At 41.7% G+C, this 22431-nt stretch overlaps 1 protein-coding gene across 1 annotated transcript in view; it reads right to left on the minus strand.

The window, feature by feature from the left end:
- Positions 1-6740: 6740 nt before the first annotated feature.
- The window catches only part of CD226 (CD226 molecule), a gene marked incomplete at both ends in the record, with an annotated part of 32111 nt that continues 16420 nt past the window's right edge, over positions 6741-22431 (minus strand). Inside the window, 5 exons of the mRNA XM_084260622.1 lie at positions 6741-6866; positions 8008-8068; positions 10234-10339; positions 17195-17266; positions 17595-17927. Of these exons, the coding sequence (XP_084116748.1) occupies positions 6741-6866; positions 8008-8068; positions 10234-10339; positions 17195-17266; positions 17595-17927 (698 nt within the window). The remainder of the gene's footprint in view (positions 6867-8007; positions 8069-10233; positions 10340-17194; positions 17267-17594; positions 17928-22431) is intronic.

The following is a 22431-nucleotide window of genomic DNA, read 5'->3' on the forward strand; positions in this document are numbered from 1 at the left end:
GCCTGGGGCTCCCTTCCCTGCAGACTGGAGCAGGAAAGGACTGATTTCTCCAGGTCACCCTGACAGCCAAGGTGCCGGTTCATAGGTATGAAGAGGTACAGAGACTTTCTTCAGAGTTTTGGAGCCAAGAAGATGCTGTCTTCACAGTTTGTGTATCTGTATCCAGGCAATACAAGCTGTTAGAGTAAGATGTTGGGGCACTTTGAATCACTTCCTCAACATTATCTAGATCACTGTACATGACTTACAGAACTGCTACTTCTCTCAGATACTGGGTTCCTGCATATGTCATAGTTGACTTCCGTGGGGAGTTCACAAGATCTTCCTTGAATGGATATTTTGCCCTCACACTTCAGAGAAGACATCTTCAGAGACGGCAAATTGCTGCCTCTTTTTCAACTCCTCTCTCAATTCCCTGGTTTCTAGCCAGCAATCTCAGCTGTTGGGCTTCCCTAACCTTCCAATTGCTGACTGCCAAGCCTGTTGTCCCAGCATCAGAGCAGCCAGGTAGCAATCTGCTTACCTGGCTGGCAGTTTTAATCTTTCTGCCTACCTCAAATTTTGAAGAAGTCAGTTTCTGTTTCCTGTCAGAGTTTTCTCTTTTCTCCAATTTCTTTGACAATGGACTGGCTTCTTGATCAAACCATTCCTCCTCTTCCTCCTCCCTTACTAATTAATGATATGAACCCATTGTTTTCCTTATCCACTGCTTCTTTTTAACTACTGGAGGAATTACTGTCGTTGTTTGCATCCCTGCCTCAACGTCAGCCCTCTTTCAGAGCTGAACTGTGGCTCAGTAGGCACAAGGCCAGGCACCAGTGGTAGAAGCTGCTGGTATCAGTATCATCTCACCCAAACGTTGTCTTCACTTATACCAGGACAAGACCAGATTCCACAAAGCCCATAATACACTAAGAGTATTAATTAGTAATGTTCAGCAGCTCACATAAGGGTGAAGAACGACTTTATCGTGGTTCAGCCCCAGGCGGCAGCTGAGCACCATGAGCTTCTCTCCTACCCCTACCCCAGGGAGGAGAAACAGACAAAAGTACCTGCGGGTTCAGAGCAGTTACTGACACAGGACACAGAGGGGAACAACCACAACAGGACTCACAACTGAATACACAAACAGTGATAACACAAAGCACTTACCAACCTCATGACTGACCTTACACTGTGTCGGTCCTGGTAGACCCCCTGGAGTTAACTAATCAAGTTTGGCCTTTGATAAATGCATATCCCAGTTTTTTAGGGTTCCACCACACATTGCTTTTATTGTGGTTTTTAACAGCCCATTGTACCTCTCTATTTTCCCAGAGGCTGGTGCATGGTAGGGTATATGATACACCCATGCAATGCCATGTTCTTTGGCCCAGGTGTCTATGAGAATGTTCCAGCAATGAGTCCCATTGTCCAACTTGATTCTTTCCAGAACACCATGTTGCCAGAGGACTTGCTTCTGAAGACCCAGGTTGGCCTTCAGGGCAGTGGCATGGGGCTCAGGGTGTGTTTCTAGCCAGCCAGTGGTTGCTTCTACCACTGTGAGCACATACAGCTTGCCTTGGCGTGTCTGCAGGAGAGTTATGCCAGGCCTCTCCATGTCTGTGTTTCAGCCATCGTCCTCCGTACCACAGCGGCTTTAACCGCTTGGCTTATGTGGTGGTTCAGCGCAACCAGCGGCTGAGCACCACACACCACTCACTCCCAGAGGAGAAACACAGGGCCTCCATGGGTTGGGATAAGGACAGTTTAATGACAGAAGCACCATGAAAGTAGAACTGTAACAGCCCCTGTCTGCCCCATTGAACAATGCTGATAGTGTTGTCCCAGATGAGGGCACAACACAAATGCCAGGTACAAATACCAGCTGGGGCTCCTGAACACAGATGATACCTTGTCACAGGTTGATATCACACAGTACAACCGAACGAGAATCCAGACTCCCCTCCCCGATGTGACAAACAGAGGGTGTGTATTCACATACCACAGCCAAGTGATCAAACAAAACATCATTGTTACCAGCACCTGTTTAAATGGCATGATAAACATTTGTCACAGCTTTTTAAATAATCAGGTCAGATCTACCATTATCCCAACCCTTCAAGCCCCAATTGGGTGCCAAAAAGGACATGGCCACCCTGAGCCCGAACATAGCCTAATACCACATCCAAGGGAGGCATGGCAGCAGTGGAGGTGCCTCTCATGCTCTAGCCAAAAACAGTTCTCCAGGAATGTGTGAGTTTTGGAAATTTCTTCTGAGTTCCTTACTCCCACCTTAAATGATACCCAGACCGAGGGCCTGCCCAGGAGTGAGGCTGTGCAAGTCTCTGGCTGCAGGGAGTGCCTGAGCCTGCTCCTGCTGGTGGATGGTGGGGGCAGTTCCACCTGTGTGAGGTGTGAGCAGGTGGAAGATCTGCTTAGCATGGGGGCAGAGCTCAAAGAAGAGGTGGAGAGACTGAGAAGCATTAGGGAATGTGAGAGGGAGATTAATTGGTGGAGCAACTCGCTGGCATGCCAGAAGAAAAGTCACCAGGGAAATTTTCCCAAAAAAATGATGGATCCCCAGCCCTATCAGGCAGAACGGGGAGAAGTGAGTGACCAGAAAGACGGGAGAGGGTTGGAACATATTCCCGGCTCGGCGCCGTGGGAAAACCTCCTCCCTGCCTACCTTGGTTCCCCAGGTCCCCCTAAGCAATAGGTTTGAGGTGCTGGGAGTTGAAGAGGAGGCAAGTGGGAACATGGGGGACAATCCCCCTAATAGGAGGCCAAGAGTGAGGAAGTCAACTCCATGCCTCCACCAGGAAAGACAGAAAGGTGATTTTGGTTGGGGATTCCCTTCTCAAGGGAACAGAGGGCCCCATATGCAGGCCAGACCCTACCCGTAGGGAAGTGTGCTGCCTCCCTGGGGTGCAGATCAAGGACATAACTAGAAAACCTGGTTCACCCCTCTGATTACTACCCGATACTCATTGTTCAGGCAGGCAGCGATGAAATCTCTCAAAGTCTGAGAAGTATCAAAAGAGACTTCAGGGGTTTAGGGAGGCTGATTGCTGGAGGGGGAGTGGTGTTTTCTTCTATCCCATTTGGGGCAGCAAAGCACACGAAGTGGGCCAGGAAAAGACTTGTTGAATAGGTGGCTGAGGGGCTGGTGCCACTTTAGGAACTTTGGGTTTTTCAATCCTGGGGTGGTTTACTCAGCACCTGGCCTGCTAGCAGCGGATGGGTGCCACCTGTCTCCAAGAGGGAAAAGAATCCTTGCTCAAGAGCTGGCAGGCCTCATTGACAGGGCTTTAAACCAGTTAGGCAGGGGGGAGGGGATATAGTGAGGCTTGCTAGGGTAGAGCAAGTAGCCTCTAGCTTTATACTAGACTCAAAGTATGAAGAGGGTGAAATTCAATGAGATAGAGAAGGGCTTGGGGATGCTGAAATTCTACAAGATTGTAGGGAAATACGTCTAAAGTGTCCCATAGGAACTTCTGGGGACTCCTCAGAGAAGGTAGCATTGCTGACCCCCCTTCCGGAACCTTCTAATGTCCCTCTAGGAGGCAGTGGGGGAAAACTTCACCCCTCCTACACTCAGAAGTCCCAGCAAAGACTGATTACAAATATTTTTTTTAAGAATTGAGTTTACACCCTTTAAAGACTTAGTGGTACTATTACTCATAGAATTTGCCTTGGAACATGGGACTTAAACATCTACCTTTTTCACCCCGTGTAAAAGATTAGTTTTATTATTATGAAGAAGATTCATTTTCCAGTTACACAGAAGGTAGTTACCAAGTGATTCAAGACTCTGTTTTTTTAATTAAAACTTGCTTTATTATGTTTATTTCTTTTCAGCAAAGGTTCTAAAGCTTTGAAACTGCAACAGCAAAAAAAAAAAAATCTTACAACTTAGATAGTATGCTGAGCTGGTTGCTATCTATAGTTGTGTCATGTTCCTTGATTGTATTTTTCCCCTCTTTCTTAACTATTTGGGCAAGCAGTACAGCATGAAATAGCAGAGTAATTTTTCAACATAAAATTTCTAAATTATATTTGATGAAGTTCACTCAGAAGGAACTAAAAGTTCCCAAAAGAAGAAAGCAAATCTGTGGATAATATTGGAGATAAACAGCAATAAACAATAGTTGGTAATATTTTACACTGGAAAGTGTATTTACATAATCCAAACTGTCACAGCAAACAGGCTCTTAATGGGTCCCATCTTAACAGACTGATAAAGTATTTAAAGAGTTTTTATATTACATTTCAGATTACACTTTTGGAAGTTTCTCTTGTGTGTATCTTATTACTTTTTAAAGCCAATGAGAATACTGATAAGTTTTGGGTTGTTTTCTTTTTTGGGTTTAATTTGTATCAGTCTCATGTTCAGCTGCTGTTCACTGATATTACCATGGTACAAAAATGAAGCTGTTGTTTTGGGTTTGGTTTTGTTTTTTAAAAAAATAATAATATATTGTTCTTATTATGCTATGTGTGATGTGATTTTCCCTGTGGACTATCCTGGTAGAAGTAATATGTCTATGGAATTTGAATTAAAACAGATTAAATACTTGCAAAGATGTGTACTACAGATTATTTTTTCTTCCTCAAATCTCAAATATAAGGAAGTATTTTAAAAAGACAAGCTGAAAGTACCAAGGGAGGCAAGAAATAAAGGCATTGCCAGAAATAATCCATACAATCTGGTATTCCAGGTACTTAACCTCAAACTCTCCCTCATTTTTACCCTCAGTAAAGTAAGGCTGTAGTTTAACTGTCTCTAAAACAGTACCAACTCCTTGGCTTACGGATATTTCTGTATCAGGGTTCCAACTGAGAACTTCAATGTAATCAAATTCATTACATTACTGGTTTTGCATTTTAATATAAATGAGATCATCAAAGAAACAACCCGCTGCTACAGGGTTTTATTTGTAATGCTGTGCACAACTTAGAATTGTCTGCTATGACATTTGATAACTCAGGAAATAAGCCAACTTATTAATAGTACAGTTCTGTGTATCCTCATCAACTTCACACACAAACATTTATATATCTGAGAAACTTCAGTAGGTGAATGAAAAAAAAAAAGAATCCCTTGCAAAGTGCGTACGTCCTTGTTCAGGGAGTACACACAACCAAAACAAGAGGTTTTCTAACAGTGTGTGACATTGCAAACAATTTAAGTCTTCAGTGATAGGTCGGAGACCAGTTTGGTTCAGGTTTTTAGATTTTTAGCTGAAGTGTAGGATAACCATGCGATGCTATTACTGCTCAAATAGTTCAGAGAAGCCTTGTGTCCTCACTATTCTCAAAGAGCCTGGGCTCCTGTTCCCTTGTGCAGGTGGAGAAAGCTTTTCACTGGAGAAGGCTACACACAATGTGCTTTTCACTGTCAGGCTGTTGATGCTTCTTTCTATCCAGCCAAGTGGAACCAGGAACTGATCCGTAGGCAGGCTCACGATGCCTCCCCACCAATCCCTTCCAAAAAAAACCAAACCCCAGCATACCCAGCAACACTTTTACTAATGCTTCAAGAGAAAAGGGGAATCCAGCATAGGTGGGCCAGGCACACAGTTTGTGTACGCAGACATATATGACTATCAGCTGTCATGGTAACATCTTCATCTACTGGGGTTTCATCCTCAGTAATACAGCAGATTTGTAAAAGGCCAAAAGATGTGTAGATCCTAATTCTCAGGTCTGCCTTCTAGTTCTGTTTGTTCAAGGATTATTTTATTTTATTTTATTTTATTTTGCCTGTTTGTTCAATTTCTGTGTGGTTTCTTCTGTAGGTTTCAGCAGAATATATACATATACACACATACAACTACATGTGTATGTGTATTGTTTTGTAAATGTTCTGGATCATGCTTTTTTCTGCTTTGCATCATTTATTCATGTACCTTCCTTGTTCTCATTTATTTTTTGTGCAACTAAACCTTATAATAAATTATTATTAAATATAACCTGACAGTGACGGAGTCTTCATGTTTTGTTTTCTCCTGGGCATGGGGAGAGGAGTCAGGGCGGGGGGGAAGGAGGGAGGAAGGAGAGCAGGGGGCCATGCTTCTGTTCCATCCCCAAATAGAAAGCGCCAAAATAACTGTTGCCAATGGCAAGAAGCCTGTAAAACCACACAGCTGTCAGATAGCAAGCTTCTGCTCATGCTTTTAGATCTGGGTTCAAGGATCCCTGATATATTTGCTTTTGTCAGCTGATTAGCTCTGTTTGCCCAACAGCAAAATAACACCTCCAGTGTGGAAAATCGTGGCTATTTTTTATTCTATAGAGCTCTTGAACTTGAGATGCAAAAATCATGGACGTAGACAACATGGAGCACATTTTCTTTCTCACCCTGTCACAGAGGCTTCTCGCACACAGAGGTTTCTCAGACCTAATTAACTTTACGTAAACATACGCCGCTCCATTCTGCACGACAGAGCTGTTCCAAAATTCTAATTTAAGAGCAACCTACTGGGTAAAAATGTTCAAATTGCAGAAGCACAAATAATCTTTAATTCTACACATGAATTTTAAGGTACGTTAATGCCGTGGGCTGCAATGCAACACAGACACACCTGGTGTGACTTGGCCCAGGCTGGCTGTCCAGCCCAAGCTGCCCCGGTGACACTTGGCACAGGCAGCTTGACCTTCCACATCTTACCAGTGCAAAGAGAATAAAGTCCAAACTGCAAATACAAGGCCTGCGCTTTGGTTGCTTCCTTATCAAGAAGTAATCTGGTGGTCTTTTGTTAGGTTTGTGCCAGGTAAGTTTCGCAGTTTCTGTAGATCTCCTCTGGCTGCCCGAGTGATGATTCCGCTCTTCTTCCTGTGTTCTGTGGACCATGAGAATGGGGTCTTCCATAACTGTTAGCAGGCTGGAAGAACATTTTAAAAAAGAAGAGTAAGTTGAAGGACTCTTCTCAAAACAGCTACAGCTTTGAAAAAGGAGAAAAACAACAAAATTCCCTTATGTGCTGATTTATTATCGGGAAATATTTAACCATCAATTAAAATATTTTTTTGGCTTCTTATTTTCTATGAATACACTTCAGGTTCAAGTCAAATGAAAAAAAAAAAAGAAGTTGTACTCTGCCTACGTTTCACAGCTGTCCCCCATCAGGTGCCTGGTGAAACACAGGTGGAATGCCCCCTTCCCCTTGCAGACACGCTTCCGATGCTGAAATAGTCTCTTCTGTCAATCTTAAAACATGTATTACTCTAAAGGTAATGACCGCACTTAATAATTAGTAATGTCATTAGGACAGCTTAATGTGACAGTGACTTAATTAGCTGGCATGGGAGGAAAGATGATTTTTGAAGCAAATGGCCAGTCCCTAGCTTATGGTCACCTTAGGAAGAGCTTCATCCTGGATCAAACAGTGACCCAAGAGTCAGAAGGAGAGAAATGGAAATGGCAAGAGGTCAAAAGTCCTTATAAGGACATATCTACAGTGGCAGTCACTGTTGGATCATACAGAAGTGCTATCTGAGAGGAGATAGGTGGAAATCTAGAGTGTCACGTCCACTGTGAGAACTGGGTCGTTTCTCTAAGAACAGTATAACTTTGTACCCTGACTTAGGCCATGAAGAGATAAGGCCGAAGCAGTGAAGTTGGCTTCTATCTTTCCACTTCTAAACCTCAGGCGTTGAATAGGATTAAGGGGGTGAAAAAGACTCAGAGCTCCAAAAAGTTGATACAGTTTTACAAGTAGTGACCTGAAGAAAAAAGGTTTTTACAATACACAAATATAAAAGCTAGCAAACTGAAGGAAATGATCTGTTAATAACATGCAACACAGTTGGGCCTCTAAGTGTAGGTATGAATCACTGAAGAATAATCATCGAAAAGTAGTGAATACCAATAATCATATTTTACAATATTAATTTTTTTCCTGTCTAGTTTAAGTTTAGACTGTAAGATTCAAGGGATATAAAGAGCAGATATAGGAGAGGAAGATTCTAAGAAATGTACAATACAAAATATGAGTAAACTCCCAGTTCTCCAGCTGATCTTACCTCAGTCTGAGTAGACTGCGAAGTTTTTGATACAGCCACTGTTACCCACTTCCTCTTCTTTCTGATGATAGACAGTCAGTCAGAAACACGCACCATACATGATAATATAATCTAAAATATCTACACCCATATATAAGAAGGGTCAGAAGGAGGATCCGGGGAACTACAGGCCTGTCAGCCTTACCTCAGTCCCAGGGAAGATCATGGAGAGGGTCATCTTGGGAGCAATCACGCAGCACATGCGTGATGGCCAGGGGATCAGGCCTAGTCAACATAGGTTTACAAAAGGTAGATCCTGTCAAACTAACCTGATCGCCTTCTATGACAAGGTGACCCACTTAATGGACAAGGGGAAGGCTGTGGATGTGGTCTACGTGTACTTCAGTAAAGCCTTTGATACGGTTTCTCACAGCATTCTGACTGAGAAACTGGCTGCCACTGGCCTTGACAGGTGGACCCTCAACTGGGTTAAAAACTGGCTGGATGGACGGGCCCAAAGGGTGGTGGTGAATGGAACAAAATCCAGCTGGAGGCCGGTCACGAGTGGCATCCCCCAGGGCTCAGTCCTGGATCAACATCCATGACCTCCATGAAGGGATTGAATGCTCCCTCAGTAAGGTTGCAGATGACACTAAGATGGGAGGAAGTGTTGATCTGCCTGAGGGTAGGGAGGCTCTTCAGGGGGATCTGAACAGACTGGATTGATGGGCTGAGACCAACAGGATGAGGTTTACTGCACATAGAACATAACAACCCCATGCAGCGCTTGAGGCTTGAGGCAGACTGGCTGGAGAGCTGTCAGGCAGAGAAGGACCTGGGGGTGTTGGTTGACTTTCAGGCTGAATATGAGCTAGCAGTGTGCCCAGGTAGCCAGGAGGGCCAAAGGCATCCTGCTTGTATCAAAAACAGTGTGGCCAGTTGGTCTATGAAGGTGATTGTGCCCCTGTACTCGGCATTGGTGAGGCCACACCTCGAGTACTGTGTCCAGTTCTGGGCTCCTCACCATAAGAAGGACATTGAGGTCCTAGAGCAAGTCCAGAGAAGGGCAACCAGGCTGGTGAAGAGGCTGGAGGGCAAATCCTGTGAGGAGCAGCTGAGGGAGCTGGGGATGTTTAGTCTGGAGAAGAGGAGGCTGAGGGGAGACCTTATCACCACCTACAACTACCTGAAAGGATGTTGTAGAGAGGTGGTCGATGGTCTCTTTAGTCAAGTGACAGGTGATAGGACAAGGGGAAATGGCATGAAGCTGTGCCAGGGCAGGTTCAGATTAGATGTTAGGAAAAATTTTTTTACTGAAAGAGCTGTCAGGGCCTGGAACAGGCTGCCCAGGGAGGTGGTTGAGTCACCTTCCCTGGATGTGTTTAAAAAAAGGGTAGATAAGGTACTTAGGGATATGGTTTAGCTTAGGATGGGAATGGTTGGACTTGATGATCTTCAAAGGTCTTTTCCAACCTTGTGATTCTGTCATCTAATGCAAGGGATTTATTATAAAAGAGATAATGTTGGTATCATTTACTTTTGTGCTGAAACCAATAAATACAGTAAAATTCCTTTGACTTGCAAACTCTAACACACACAAGACAAGCAGTATTTCATCAGAGCAGACAAAGGCTCTGATTCAGGGGCAAATACAATAATATGTCGCCAGTAAGTTCCAGCAGCCTCATATATTGTGGTAGGCGAAGAAATCTGTTTTCTGCTCACTATTTCTTTTCATTGGAAGCAGAGATTCCGGATCACACCACTAGCATATATTTGGCAAGGAACACAGCAAATTTAGATAGTGGTTTAAACTAATAGTTTGGATCCCTCGGTGAGCCAATTTGGAACATAAAATCAGAAGGCAAAAAAATGTTAAAAGACGTGCAAATCCTCAAGATGCCACCTGTCCTTCTCTATTCACGAAATAGGAACAGCCAATGCCTGAGTTTGTTATTCCTGACAAATCACCCTTGGCATGAAGTTTCAGTTAATACCTCTGTAAGCATTTAGCCAACTGAGGAGCCTGAGTAAGTGTTTTGTTTTTCTAATGTGAAAAAAGGAAAGAGAGAGAAAAAAAGTCTTTTTTTCTTAGGCTGTAGAACTGAATTTTAAAATTTTATCAAGAAAATTCAATTTACACATCTACCTTTTTCTAATTGGTTCTGGAGAGGGTAGTAGGATGAGTTGTCAACTCCTTCATACTTACCTGCTTCAGTATATTAACCAAATTGGTTTGTTACTCACTTTTTGCAATAAGCAGTGGTGATGCAGATCAGTAAAAAAATGAAAAGCAAGACAGCAGCAGAAACTCCTCCAGCTATGTAGATAATAAACTGTTTGTGATCCAAATCTGCTAAAATAAAATTGTAATAAATATTTTTAGTATTTCGTATAAACCAGCATGACTTTTTTATGACAAACCAAGTTGAAAATCAACAATTATGTGGAGACATTATTCTGGGACAGGTCATGCTCAATGTTAAGAGCTCACCACCATTTTCTCATTTCTCAAAAGCCTTTGTTATCTGAAGTAGCTGTCGTGAGAGTTGTGACTGGGGTGACGAAAGGCTAGTGAACACAGCACAGTAGTATGAAAAAAACCCAGCAATGCCTTGTATAATCCTTTCCTAGCTCCTTCCATTCCCTTAGTGAGAAAGCAGTCCATACATCAGCGACTGGATATATGGAAAATAAAGGCACTCAGACCTTAAGTGATTGTTCTTGGCATTGTAAATGCTGTCCTGTAAGAGATGCCTAACAATCATGCATTACTTCCGTGGGCAACAAGATGTTTTTCAGATTACCAAGAATATCATCACAGTCCTCAAGAGATTATCTATTCAGTACAGCCCACAGTTCTATCAGTTCTCTTCACTTTTTGACAAAAATATTTCCACAGAAAATTGTCCCATTGTGATTGCTTTGTTTTTAATAGTACTGTGCATGCTGAAGAAACCCACCCAATTTGTTGTAGCCTAGATATTACTTCTGTCTTTGAGAATTACAGCCAATGCAGGAAAAGTTACATTTATAGTAAGTTTGCTTAAAATGCAAATTCTTCAGCAAAAAGCCACACCTTCAAATGAAGCTAAGGAGCAACATGTTATCATTAAAGAGTAGAGGCAGGCAAAGCAATGGCTTCAAGGGATAAGTCAATATATTCATATGGTGCTCAAATTTGCAGAGGTAACATGATACTACCCTCACTTTTGCGGTGAAAAGAGCTGGAGGAAAGAACAAAGATAGTATACTCAAAATCACACAGGAAGCCCACAACAAAGTCCTCAGTACAGTTGTCATGCATTTAAAACACTTATGAATTTTTCTCTTGTCACAGTTCTGAATGTGGTTGGCGGTGACAATGAAAGACAAATAATCTGTTAAACCACAGAACTTCAAGTCAGTTTTTTGCAGCCCACCACAGTGCCCTGCTTCCTGCTTCTCTGTTGCACGTCTGCACTAGCGCTCTGCGGACTGACAGCACAAAAAGCAAGCAAACACAAACAGGCAATAACCATTTCCCTACATTGTGTGTTTGTGGCTAGCAGCACCAGCTACTACAGGAAACATCTTAGCCAGATGATCTCACCAACTTCCAGAAGTCTCAAAAGACCCTATGAGTTAGAAGTCTTGATGAGGCAAGGACTGGGTGTGACTCTGCCCAGTTACCTACCAAGGAAGTATTTCCTGCATCTCCTCGGGTTTCACAGCATGTAGGAGTGAAAGAAAAGAGGAAGTGCGGAAAAGTGAGGATGCCCTGGGATGGAAAAGGAACAATGTCTCTTGTATTGCTTACTGCAAGAGACAGTGGTCAGATCTCATGGCCATGAACTTGTCCATTGTGTTTCAGATGCACACTAGCTGCTCCCTGGTAAACAGGAAGCAAAAGAGCGCCTTTAGGTTAGTCCCTCTTCAATGTTCTGCTCGCTGCACAGAGGAAGAGAGCATCTGAAGATGAAACCACAGCTCCTCCAAAGAGCTTTCATTCTGGGTAGACAAGAAAGTTCCTTGCTAAGTTCATAGGCAGAGGAAAACAATCAGTATGACAGTGTCCCAGCTAACCAGCTGCTGAGTCATCACCAGATGGCTTTTCTCTTCTGAATTAGATAGGTTTAGAGCTTCTTATCTGGCTAACCTGCATACCCATTGAGACTTTTTACATGGAGAGGGCAACTAAAAGTACCGATTACACAAGAGTCTCATCCTTGAATTTCAACGTTGCTTTACTGGAAAGAAAAAAAGAAAATTTTCTGAAAAGTTGATGCTGCTGAGGGTAGTGTAATAACAAAAACTGGTGTCTTTTGTATTATAACTGCAAATGAAATCACTCTCTTCCCAGCAGGTTTTTAACTGCGATATACTTAAAATGACAGGATGGTGCATGTCCAAATTCAGGAAAAAATATAACATCTTTTTTTCCAAGTGTTTAGCCACCCACCACAGAAAATCATCATCTGTGCCAGTAAGCACTTACAGAAATAAGAAAACATCCCATAAGTAAACAAAGAAATATTTTCAAACTCTTGTATTTAATTATGATCAAAGATGGGTGAATCCGGATAGAGTTCCAGGCTTTAGCAGCATCCTCACCCTTCAGTCAAAGCACTCCAGACCTCATTTTTCTTTTCCTGAAGTTTCACCTTCAATTTCATCAGGTCAAGATAATAATCTCTGAGTTAATGAGTTTGTAGAGCTGAGATTATCGGCTGCCAGTTGAATTTGGATGAGGAAAATCATTAGTTTTTTTTTTTCTTTTTTAGAACCGACAGCAATTCAAAGCCCTTTTACCTTTTCTTGTGTGAACTGAGCAAAGCCTTGCTGAGACATTTGTTTTCTTTAACTCTACAAAACCTTTTGTAATTACTGACTTTAACATAACATCTGAGATTTTGCAGAAACATGTCAGAGGCTTGTCATGTGTCTCTCTAATTCTTCTGTCCTCATCAAAGGTGATACGCTGACTGGAGGCTATTAAGTGTATTTTCAGCACCAGTAGAATTTCTGTTGAGTATCAGATAACGTATCCCTCTCTCTCCCCGTCTTCACAGCCTTGGCATTTTATCTGCAAGATTGTGAAAACCTTTTGTGGGAAGTTTTTCGACCTTCACTTCACCGACTTGGGTTTTGAGGGGGAAGCGCTGATGGCCCATTTATTTAACAAGAGATTTGAACTGCACTCTAAGGGTCTTCTTGTAGCTTGTCACATGCCTTGCTGGCATAGCACGTTTGGTATTCTAACCAGGCATCACTGCAAGGGTTTTGCCCACAGCTGACAGGCAGAAATCCAGCGCAAGTGCACTCATGCTCAGAGAAACATGCTTTGCTGAGCAGAGACCCACAGACATGGACCAATATCGTGGGTTCATGCTGGATCAGTTCATGAAGGGAGATGGGAAGGTAATTTCACTCCTACCCTGATTCTCCTCACTGCTGACTGTAGCCTTAGGCTCTGTGTTCTATGGCACAGAAGTCCTGCTCTCTCCTCCCAGCCCAGAAGAACTGCATGGTAACCTTCAATGACTGCACGAACAGTCCCTTGTTTTTCATCTGGGTGCTGTGAAGATCATACTGGGTGTTACTGAAAGATATTTAAAGGACAATTGAAAGGTATAGTCACTGGATTCACAAGGGGAAGGTCCTAACTGATTTGATATCCTGTGTCATAAGGTCACCTGCCTAGTGGATGGAGGGAACATATGCTGTATCCTGCACCTAGGACAGAGTAATGCAGGGCACAAATATCAATTGGGAGAGAAGTGGCTGCAGAAAGGGGTCTGGGGGTGCTGATCAGCAGAAGGCTCAACAGCAGCCAGCAGTGTGCCCTGGCTACCCAGGGGGCAAAACCTGGGGAGCACCAAACACAGCTGGTCAAAAGGCGTGATTATCCTGTTGTATCCAGCATTGGAATGGCCTTGCCCTGAGTGCTGTGTGCAGTTCTGGGCCCCACAACATAAAAAGGATGTTAAGGTACTTCGATGTACAAACCTGTTGAAAAGGCTTGTACAAACCTCAGTGTAATGCTGACTCCTAACTATAACCATCAGTTTTTCAGATCTAGTAGGAACACACAACAACACAAAATGTTTCTATTTTCCTTTGTCTAGGAGGATGTTCAAAAACGTTATAGAGACCTTGCTATCCCACTCTTTTCCAAAACAAGAAAAAACCCAACCCAATTTATTAAATCTTTCTAAAAATGTCTAGGTCTTCAAGATGGAATAAGCATTTCTTGTTCAACCCTTCTAGATTTTCAGGTCTTTCATATGACATCTCAACCATAGACCAAAATAATTCATAGATTTTAAGTCTTCTTCCTGCTTTCAAAACTTGCTAAAAATGAAATGTAATCAAAGGAAAAAAAATGGTAAGTAAAATGCAGAGATGGGTTCAGATGTGTGACATGGTGACATGACCAATCTCCATATTAACAGAACTTTTAGAAGTATGGTTAACAACACATCAGAAATAAATCCAAAGCCTCCTGAACACATTATATAATTATGTAATATTCATCCTTCTGTTCATTGTCCAACAAAAGCTACACTACATTATATACACATATTCTTATACACATTCCAGGTCTTGAGGTCAAAAAAGATTTTTAGAAGACCCATTTCAGATGGAAATTCCTGTTACTGAAAAACAACAATCACAGTATTTAGCGGGATGGAATAGATGAACATCATGTTATTCCATGGATCTCATGGTTTTACTTGCACTGATGTTCAACAACATTAAACGCAGTGATGCCAGCTTCTGCTGATACAACTGCAAGAATATCAATGGGACAGAGTCTACCTGGAGGCCTGTATCTAGTGGAGTCCCTCAGGGGTCAGTACTAGGACCTGTACTATTCAATATATTTCTTGATGACCTGGACGAGGGAATAGAGTGTACAGTCAGCATGTTTGCTGATGACACAAAAGTGGGAGGGGTATCTGACACACCAGAGGGTTGTGCTGCCATTCAGCAAGACTTACACAGGCTGGAGATTTGGGCAGAGAGAAAGTTAATGAGATTTAACAAGAGCAAGTGTAGAGTCTTTCTTCTAGGGAAGAACAACCCCAGGTACCAGTATAGGTTGGGGACTGGCCTGTTGGAGAGCAGTGTGAGAGGGACCTCGGGGTCCTGGTGGACAGCTGGGTGAGCCATCAATGCGCCCTGAGATGTGCCAATGGCACCCTGGGGTGTATTAGAACGGGTGTGGTTAGTAGGTCAATAGAGGTCCTTCTTCCCCTTCTACTCTGCCCTAGTGAGACCACACCTGGGTTATTGTGTCCAGTTCTGGGTCCCTCAGTTCAAGAAGGACACAGAACTCTTTGAAACAGAGTCCAGTGCGGGGCCACCAAGATGATTAAGGGAGTGGAACACCTTCCTTACGAGGAAAGACTGAGGGAGCTGAGCCTCTTTAGCTGGAAGAGGACACTGAGGGGTGACCTTATTAATGTTTATGAATATGTAAAGGGTGAGAGTCAGAAGGACAGAGCCTGGCTCTTCTCAGTGATGGCCAGCGACAGGACAAGATGCAACGGGTGCAGGCTGGAGCATAGGAAGTTCCATGTGAATGTAAGGAGGAACTTTTTCACTGTGAGGGCATTGGAACAGGCTGCCCAGAGAGGTTGTGGAGTCTCCTTCTCTGAAGACATTCAAAACCCACCTGTATGCATTCCTGTGCAATTTAGTCTAGGTGATCCCCTGGTAATGGGGTTGGACTAGATGGTCTTTCAAGGTCCCTTTCAACTCCTAATGTTCTGTGTTTCTGTGACTATGACAGGCTTTCCCAATATTTGAATACCTATTGTCCTCTCTGTCTCTGTTTTTTTTTCCCTAGAAATTCTATGCTATTTGTCCTTGCAAAAATACATTCAGCTTTACACAAGAAACAAGTTGTTTCTTTCTACTGTACTATCTCTGAATTGGAACTTTTGTCAATTCAATTCTTCAAATAAAATTGTGCTCTCATTTCTACCTCTTTTCACTCAAGATTCCTCTTCTTTGTATCACGGACTGTAGTGGGAGCTGGATCCTGGCCTGTCCCACCTGTTTCTCCGTATCTCACCGAAAATATGAACTGTGCATTGTGAAACAGTTCCCAACAGCAGAGAGAAACAATTGGAAATCCTTGGTGTTGTGGTCCCTTTGAGATTAATGGAAATTCAAAGAAAATGCACATCGTAACATGGAGGGAGACCTGAAAGGGGGGACAGTGGGGTGTTTCCTGAATCATGCAGGTTTCAGCTTCTTCAATCGTTTCAGATCTTTTTTGTCCAGTAAGTAGGCATAACTATGCTGGCATCATTAGAATGATGAATAGGATGTTGAGCAAAAGAATCATGGGAACTAAACTCCTTTTGGAGAAGAAATAGTTTGTGTAGGTAGGACTGGCAGCTCTTAAAGTCACTCTGTTTTTTTGCAAATCACGATATGCTTTCATTTCGGTATGAGAAACACTGCACTTGGAGTAAACAGAAATATTTCTATTGCTCTACAGTTTGTATATGCTTGATTATGTGAATATAGGGAACATTTTTAAATTTGAGTGTTTAAAATTATCAGAGGTGTGAGGAATTTCTCTTCTGAAACCCCTTTTCTTTTCATCACATTCTGCTTAATTTCATGGACTTTTACGGTCAAGTATTCAGACTAAAACTGGTCATCGTTTTTTCCCCCCAAGCACATTCTACACTTTGCAATAGCAATACCACAGATCATACATATTCCAAAGTTTTATACCCCATGCCACAGCTCTTAGTACTGTCAAAGAAAGATCTACAAACATTTAATACCAAGAACAAAAGCAGCACCATCAAAAGATACCAGAGAATGATGCAACAAGAGAACAACTGGGGAGGTACAAGAACCGTGTCTTCAAAGTGCACACTATAGAGAAGAACCAAAACTGAGGGGGTATTTCTGTCATAACAGAAAATAGAACTAGAGTGGGATCCAGCTCGTGGTTTGAGAAATGTCGTTTTAAGTGTCTAAGTATGTAGACCTGAGTTTCCATTACCATCATAGTGTGACAGTAGTCACAGCAGAACCTAAAGACCTTCTCAGCACCCTTAAAGAAACTCCTTAAATGAATAAGATGGTGGACATTTCACAAATTTTTATATTTTCAAATGAGAGTGTGCTTTTTTCTTTGTTGGAGGGTACGTCTCTCCCACAGGACCTCACCATGCACTGTGCCAATGGGGAGCTCTACCTGTGGCTTCTCTGGGAGAACGCCCACCTCTCCCTGCAAACTCAGGCAGTGTCTCCTCTTCCAAAGCATCTCCTACCCAACATCAAACAAGACAGACGTCAGACAAACAGGTCTGAAGTCCTCTAATGTGTGATGGCCAGGGGATCAGGCCAGGTCAACATGGGTTTACAAAAGGTAGACCCTGTCAAACTAACTTGATCGCCTCTAATGATATCAGGAAAAACTTAAAACCAGCTTTTTTTTGTGGGAACAGGATTAATTGTTAATATCGCTGTCTTTTACAGTCTGGAATATGGTACTGAAATAACTCCTCACTTGCTACCCAGGAGTTATTTTATATGGTGATAATACCTCAGAAGGTCCCACTGCAAAAACATCTCCCGCTTCCTCTCTTACTTACCAGTCAGAGTGAAACTCATCACGTGCGTTTTGTTTCCTGCGGTAGCCACGCAGCGGTACGTGGCGAAGTCAGAGGCAGTGATGTTCTGAATGAGGAGCCTGGAGCCTGCCTGATCAGAGCAATCCACCAGTGCACGCCCTCTGAAATCCGACCCCAGGCTCTGCTTCCCCGAGGAGTTGCACAGAGCAACGGTGTCTACCTGATCCCCTGTGAGCCTTTCCCACAGCACTTGCTGCACTGAATCCCCAGTTTTATACGGGCAAGTAAAAGTGACGTTTCCTCCTGGCTTGGCAAAAACCTGGTGGTTTTGTTTCTGAGACACTTCAAAAGCATCTGCTGAAAAGCACAAAAAAAAAGATAAACAACAAAACCTGCTTGTAAGTCCTTCCAGGGAAGTTTAATATCAACAGTTCCTATATGGGAAGTGTTAGAGAAATTGACTTACAACACAAATATACTGAAATCATTTGAAATATTGAAGAGCATCATTTATACCTATCTATGATATATTTTCATGCATGTTTTGACAGATCAATCTTAATGGAACTGTGAGGCTGTGATGCCATTGCAAGAAGGCTATTTCTATACATGAATGTTTTATTAACATTTTCAGCAAACATTCAACAGCATAAATTATGTGGCCATTATAATTTATTTATTTTTGTTTTAATAGACTTGTTCTGCTTTCACACTAATTATAATAAGAAAATGGTTTGATATGACCCTCAGGACATACATTAGTAAATTATAATAAAAGATATTCCAGCCAATGAACTACCTTTCTCCCATTCACAAACTTTACTGCTTACTCTTATCCATTCTTATGCTCTGCTGGGAAAAAAAAAAACTAGGTAATAATCATGCTGTGGCATGAAAGGAGACTTCCAGACAAATTCAAAACTTTCACCACATACAAACCATAGTTGTATCTTAAATGAGTTTATTTGAAATTCTTCTGTTCTACCTTATTGGTAATAGAATTCATTAATAACAAATTTTAAAATACTAAAAAAAAAAAATTAAAATCTTCAATAGAAAGATTGCCACTGTTTCTTATAACCAGAGCAGCCACTTGGTTTCTAAAGTTGGCTTTGTAATTGTCCTGGTTTCAGCTGAGATAGAGTTAATTTTCTTTCTAGTAGCTGGCATAGTGCTGTGTTTTGGATTTAATCTGAGATTAATGTTGGCAACACCCTGATGCTTTTAGCTGTTGCTGGTTAGTTGTAGTGTCTGCAATAAGTTAAGGACTTTTCAGCTTCCCAGGCCCTGCCAGGTGCACAGGAAGCTGGGGGAACACAGCCAGGACATCCAGCCCGGGCTGGCCACAGGGATATTCCCTAACATAGAATGTCATGGGCATCAGGATTTTCTTTCCACACGAGTATTTGTGAATTACTTCAGGTCATTTCATTATTGTTATTGTTACTACTACTATTGCTGCTACCACTGGTACTGCTATTATACTCCTTTGTTGTCCTATTAAACCTATGGGGTTTTTTTCCCATCCTCCCCATCCCCTTGTTGAGTGTTGGGTGAGTATCTGTGTGGTGCTTTCTTGCCACATTACCACAACAGTAATGCCTGTAACTCATCAATCAGGGCTAGCACCCTCATCTTTTTTAATACTTGGATGTTGAAAAAGATCATGATCAGACTGCTTTTCCTACACTGTAAAAGGACCAATCTTTCAAGCTCTTCAATAAGGTTCTTTTTTTTTTTTTTAGATGTCTTTAAGTGAAAAAAAGTCACTCATATATTTTTCATGTGTTTGCTTCTACCTACGGCTACAGCTGGAAGCAGAGTTAGAAAACTGAAATTGCAAATGAAAGTCATTAAATGAATCAAAACCTAAATCTGTTTATAAATGAAGCTCTAGCCAGATTCATGGGATGTGATGGGATGGTCACAGTAGCACTCCAGTTGGAATTGAATACACTATAGAGCTGAGCTAGATTTAGATCCACCTTGATATAACATTTTTAGGGGAAAAAATGCTGGTAAACTCTACAGCTTTGGATGCTGGTAGTGATACTGTTGCCCAAATCATAGGTACTGGAGAAATCATCAATACAGGGTGGCCTAGCCCACCTCCTAAGCTAGGTGCAAAGAGGAGTAGGGCTTCATGTGGGCAAGCATACTACCCTAAATCTAGGAATAAGTGATTACATTCATCTTGACAGAATGGAGACTTCACTGTGGAAGTCTGTGGCTTCTGAGACTTGTGCAGTCTCTGTGAAACAGTGAATGAAAATTCCTTAGTCTCCAATTTTTTTATCAATGGAACACAGCATAGAAAAATTACATGCCCTCTGCCTTTGGAGACCAGAAATATAATTAAAACATTGAAATCCTGAAAGACAAAAGGAACCACGTCTAATGAGTTTACCTAAAAAAATTAATGAAGAACTTGAAGATCTATGTAGACTGCAATCAAGGAGACAAAATGCTAATGATAGACAAGGACAGAAGAGAGATAAATTCACTAAACTAAACAGGAGGTACAACAGTGAAGCTAATTAACTCTTTGGACAGCTTGCCAAAGACAGCTAAATTTCTATTACTGAAGATGACTGCCAAGGCTGGATAATAATTTAAGATATCATGCAAGTTCCAGCAAGAATTTACTCATGGATGTCTAAGTATTATTCAAATCAGACTGCTGTGGTGGGACATGACACTTGCAAAAGATGTTCTTTGAAACGTGGTCCCTCAAACGCCCCCGAACTACAAAAGGTATTTTTTTTATATCTAACAGATACAGATCTGCAGATTCAGATCTGCAATGGAAGAGGAGTAAATGAAAAGGTAATCGAAAGCAATTCTCTCTCTTGCCCGTTATATTCTTACATATCAAACTCTTGCCTCCTGTCACACTCTCCAGACCAGTAACTCCCAGCAACTGCCTGCTTTACAACAAACTATGTATTTTGCCCTGAGAAATCTCTTCTTCACTGCCAGCCTTTGCTGTCTTCTGCTGTGAGCAATCCCTACTACTACTCACACGTTCCTTAAAAGCCTAGAAGTCTTCACATCTACTCCCAAGTCCATCCTTGCTGTCTTATTCATTTCATGCCAGTTCTACCCTGAACTCCAGGTGTTTCTCCTATCTAAACATGCTTATCAGGTGGATTATGTTGATGATGATGATATCTCCCACCTTCCAGAGGATTCCCAACCTGACTGAAAGGACAACAACCAGAACTGTATAAAAAACAGCCTTCTTCCCTGCTGCCTTGCTGTACATTTGCTAGAAAAATATACATATGGTGAACTGAACAAGAACATAAAACATTTTCTACCAAAAGCATGAAAATTCTCTCTATCCTAAAACTTTCCAGTTAATTTAGTATATTATATCACAGTTTCCCAATAATATTCAATGCTACAGCAATAGTATTCCTTAACAGGTACATTACAAAGCTAATTACAACTTCAGTGAAGAATTTCCAACTACAAATCTTGATATATTCATATAAGTTGCTAGTAAACAAATAACAAATAAAATGTTAATAGTGAGAACTATGTACAAAGAGCCAAACTAAACCAGAAAGTTTTAAGAACCTCGGCTATTCTACATTCTTTCAAAACCACTTTCTAACACAGACATCATGGGACATTTTATTTTTTGCATTGCATGTGTATTTTACTTGACAGTATGCAGCAATATTCAGGCATTTTCACTCCTGCTGAAAGATTTAAATCACTCCCCTTCTTACAATATAATACCTTGAAAAACTTAAGTGATTATGTAAGTCACAAACAGCAGAGAATCAGGCCTACGTAGCTCTAATTAAATCTTCCAACTGTACTGAAGCAATGCAGGCTTTTGTTTTAAGCAATTGTCCCATTTTATTTTGACACCAACATCAGCAGAGTTCTTTCATACTCCCTCTCTTCTGTTCAACCACTTTCTTTATTTAGCACCTTTCTGAACAGAGCTTCTTTGCTCTCAGCCTGGTATGCATGGGAGGAGAACCTCCCGTTCTGAGAAATACTTCTATGGGGAAGAAAAGCACTCCCACGTACCTTTGCCCACGCACACACAGCTCAAGGTGAAAAAACATGTGTGAACATTTCAGAAAAGATTAAAAAAAAACCCTATTTTGCATCTGATAAAAATAGACTTCCCCTGCCCACTGCTCATTCCAGCCACCACCACTGCTACCTGGTTTGACCCTGCCACAGCCATGTCATCTTGCCTCCTGGACAGAATGTGGGAGGTGACAGCACTCGTGGTAGGTACATTTGTCTCTTCTTAGTAAGGAAATGCTCTGAGTTTGGTATCCTCCCTACATCTCTTTGCATAATGTTATCCCATCATAGTTTGCAATTATACCTTTTTCTATCTGCTTTAGGTCCATGAGACGTATAAAAGAGAAAAAAATTGTTAGCTTTCCTATTTTTAAAAATATAATCTTTCAATATTTTTCTTGGAAAGCAAATCTTGGAAACATGGAGGTATAGAAGGGTATAAACCACCTTCCCAGGATTTAAAGGATCAAGTGACTTAAATAAAGCTCTGCATCAGGAACACTGCTGAAGTGAAATTATTTTTGGAGGGAAAATAAAATAATGATGCCCTCTACCCAACCCCACTCCCGTTGCTGCATTAAAGTAAATGTCAAAATCAATGTTATGCAAAAGTTTGGTCCCCATTCTTTTGGGTATAGACTTTCTACTTCTTTTGTTCCTGTCCTATACACTTTGATTGTTTTTCTTCATTCTTTGAGTCTCCAATAGGATTACTATTGGAGTTTGGGGTTTTTTTCTTCAAAAGAAAGTCACTTAGATACCTGGACTGGTTTTCATCTAGTTTATTAATTTTTAAGGTCAGTAG

The sequence above is a fragment of the Gallinula chloropus genome, assembly GCF_964237585.1.
Source record: "Gallinula chloropus genome assembly, chromosome: 2".
In the NCBI taxonomy this organism is placed as follows: domain Eukaryota; kingdom Metazoa; phylum Chordata; class Aves; order Gruiformes; family Rallidae; genus Gallinula; species Gallinula chloropus.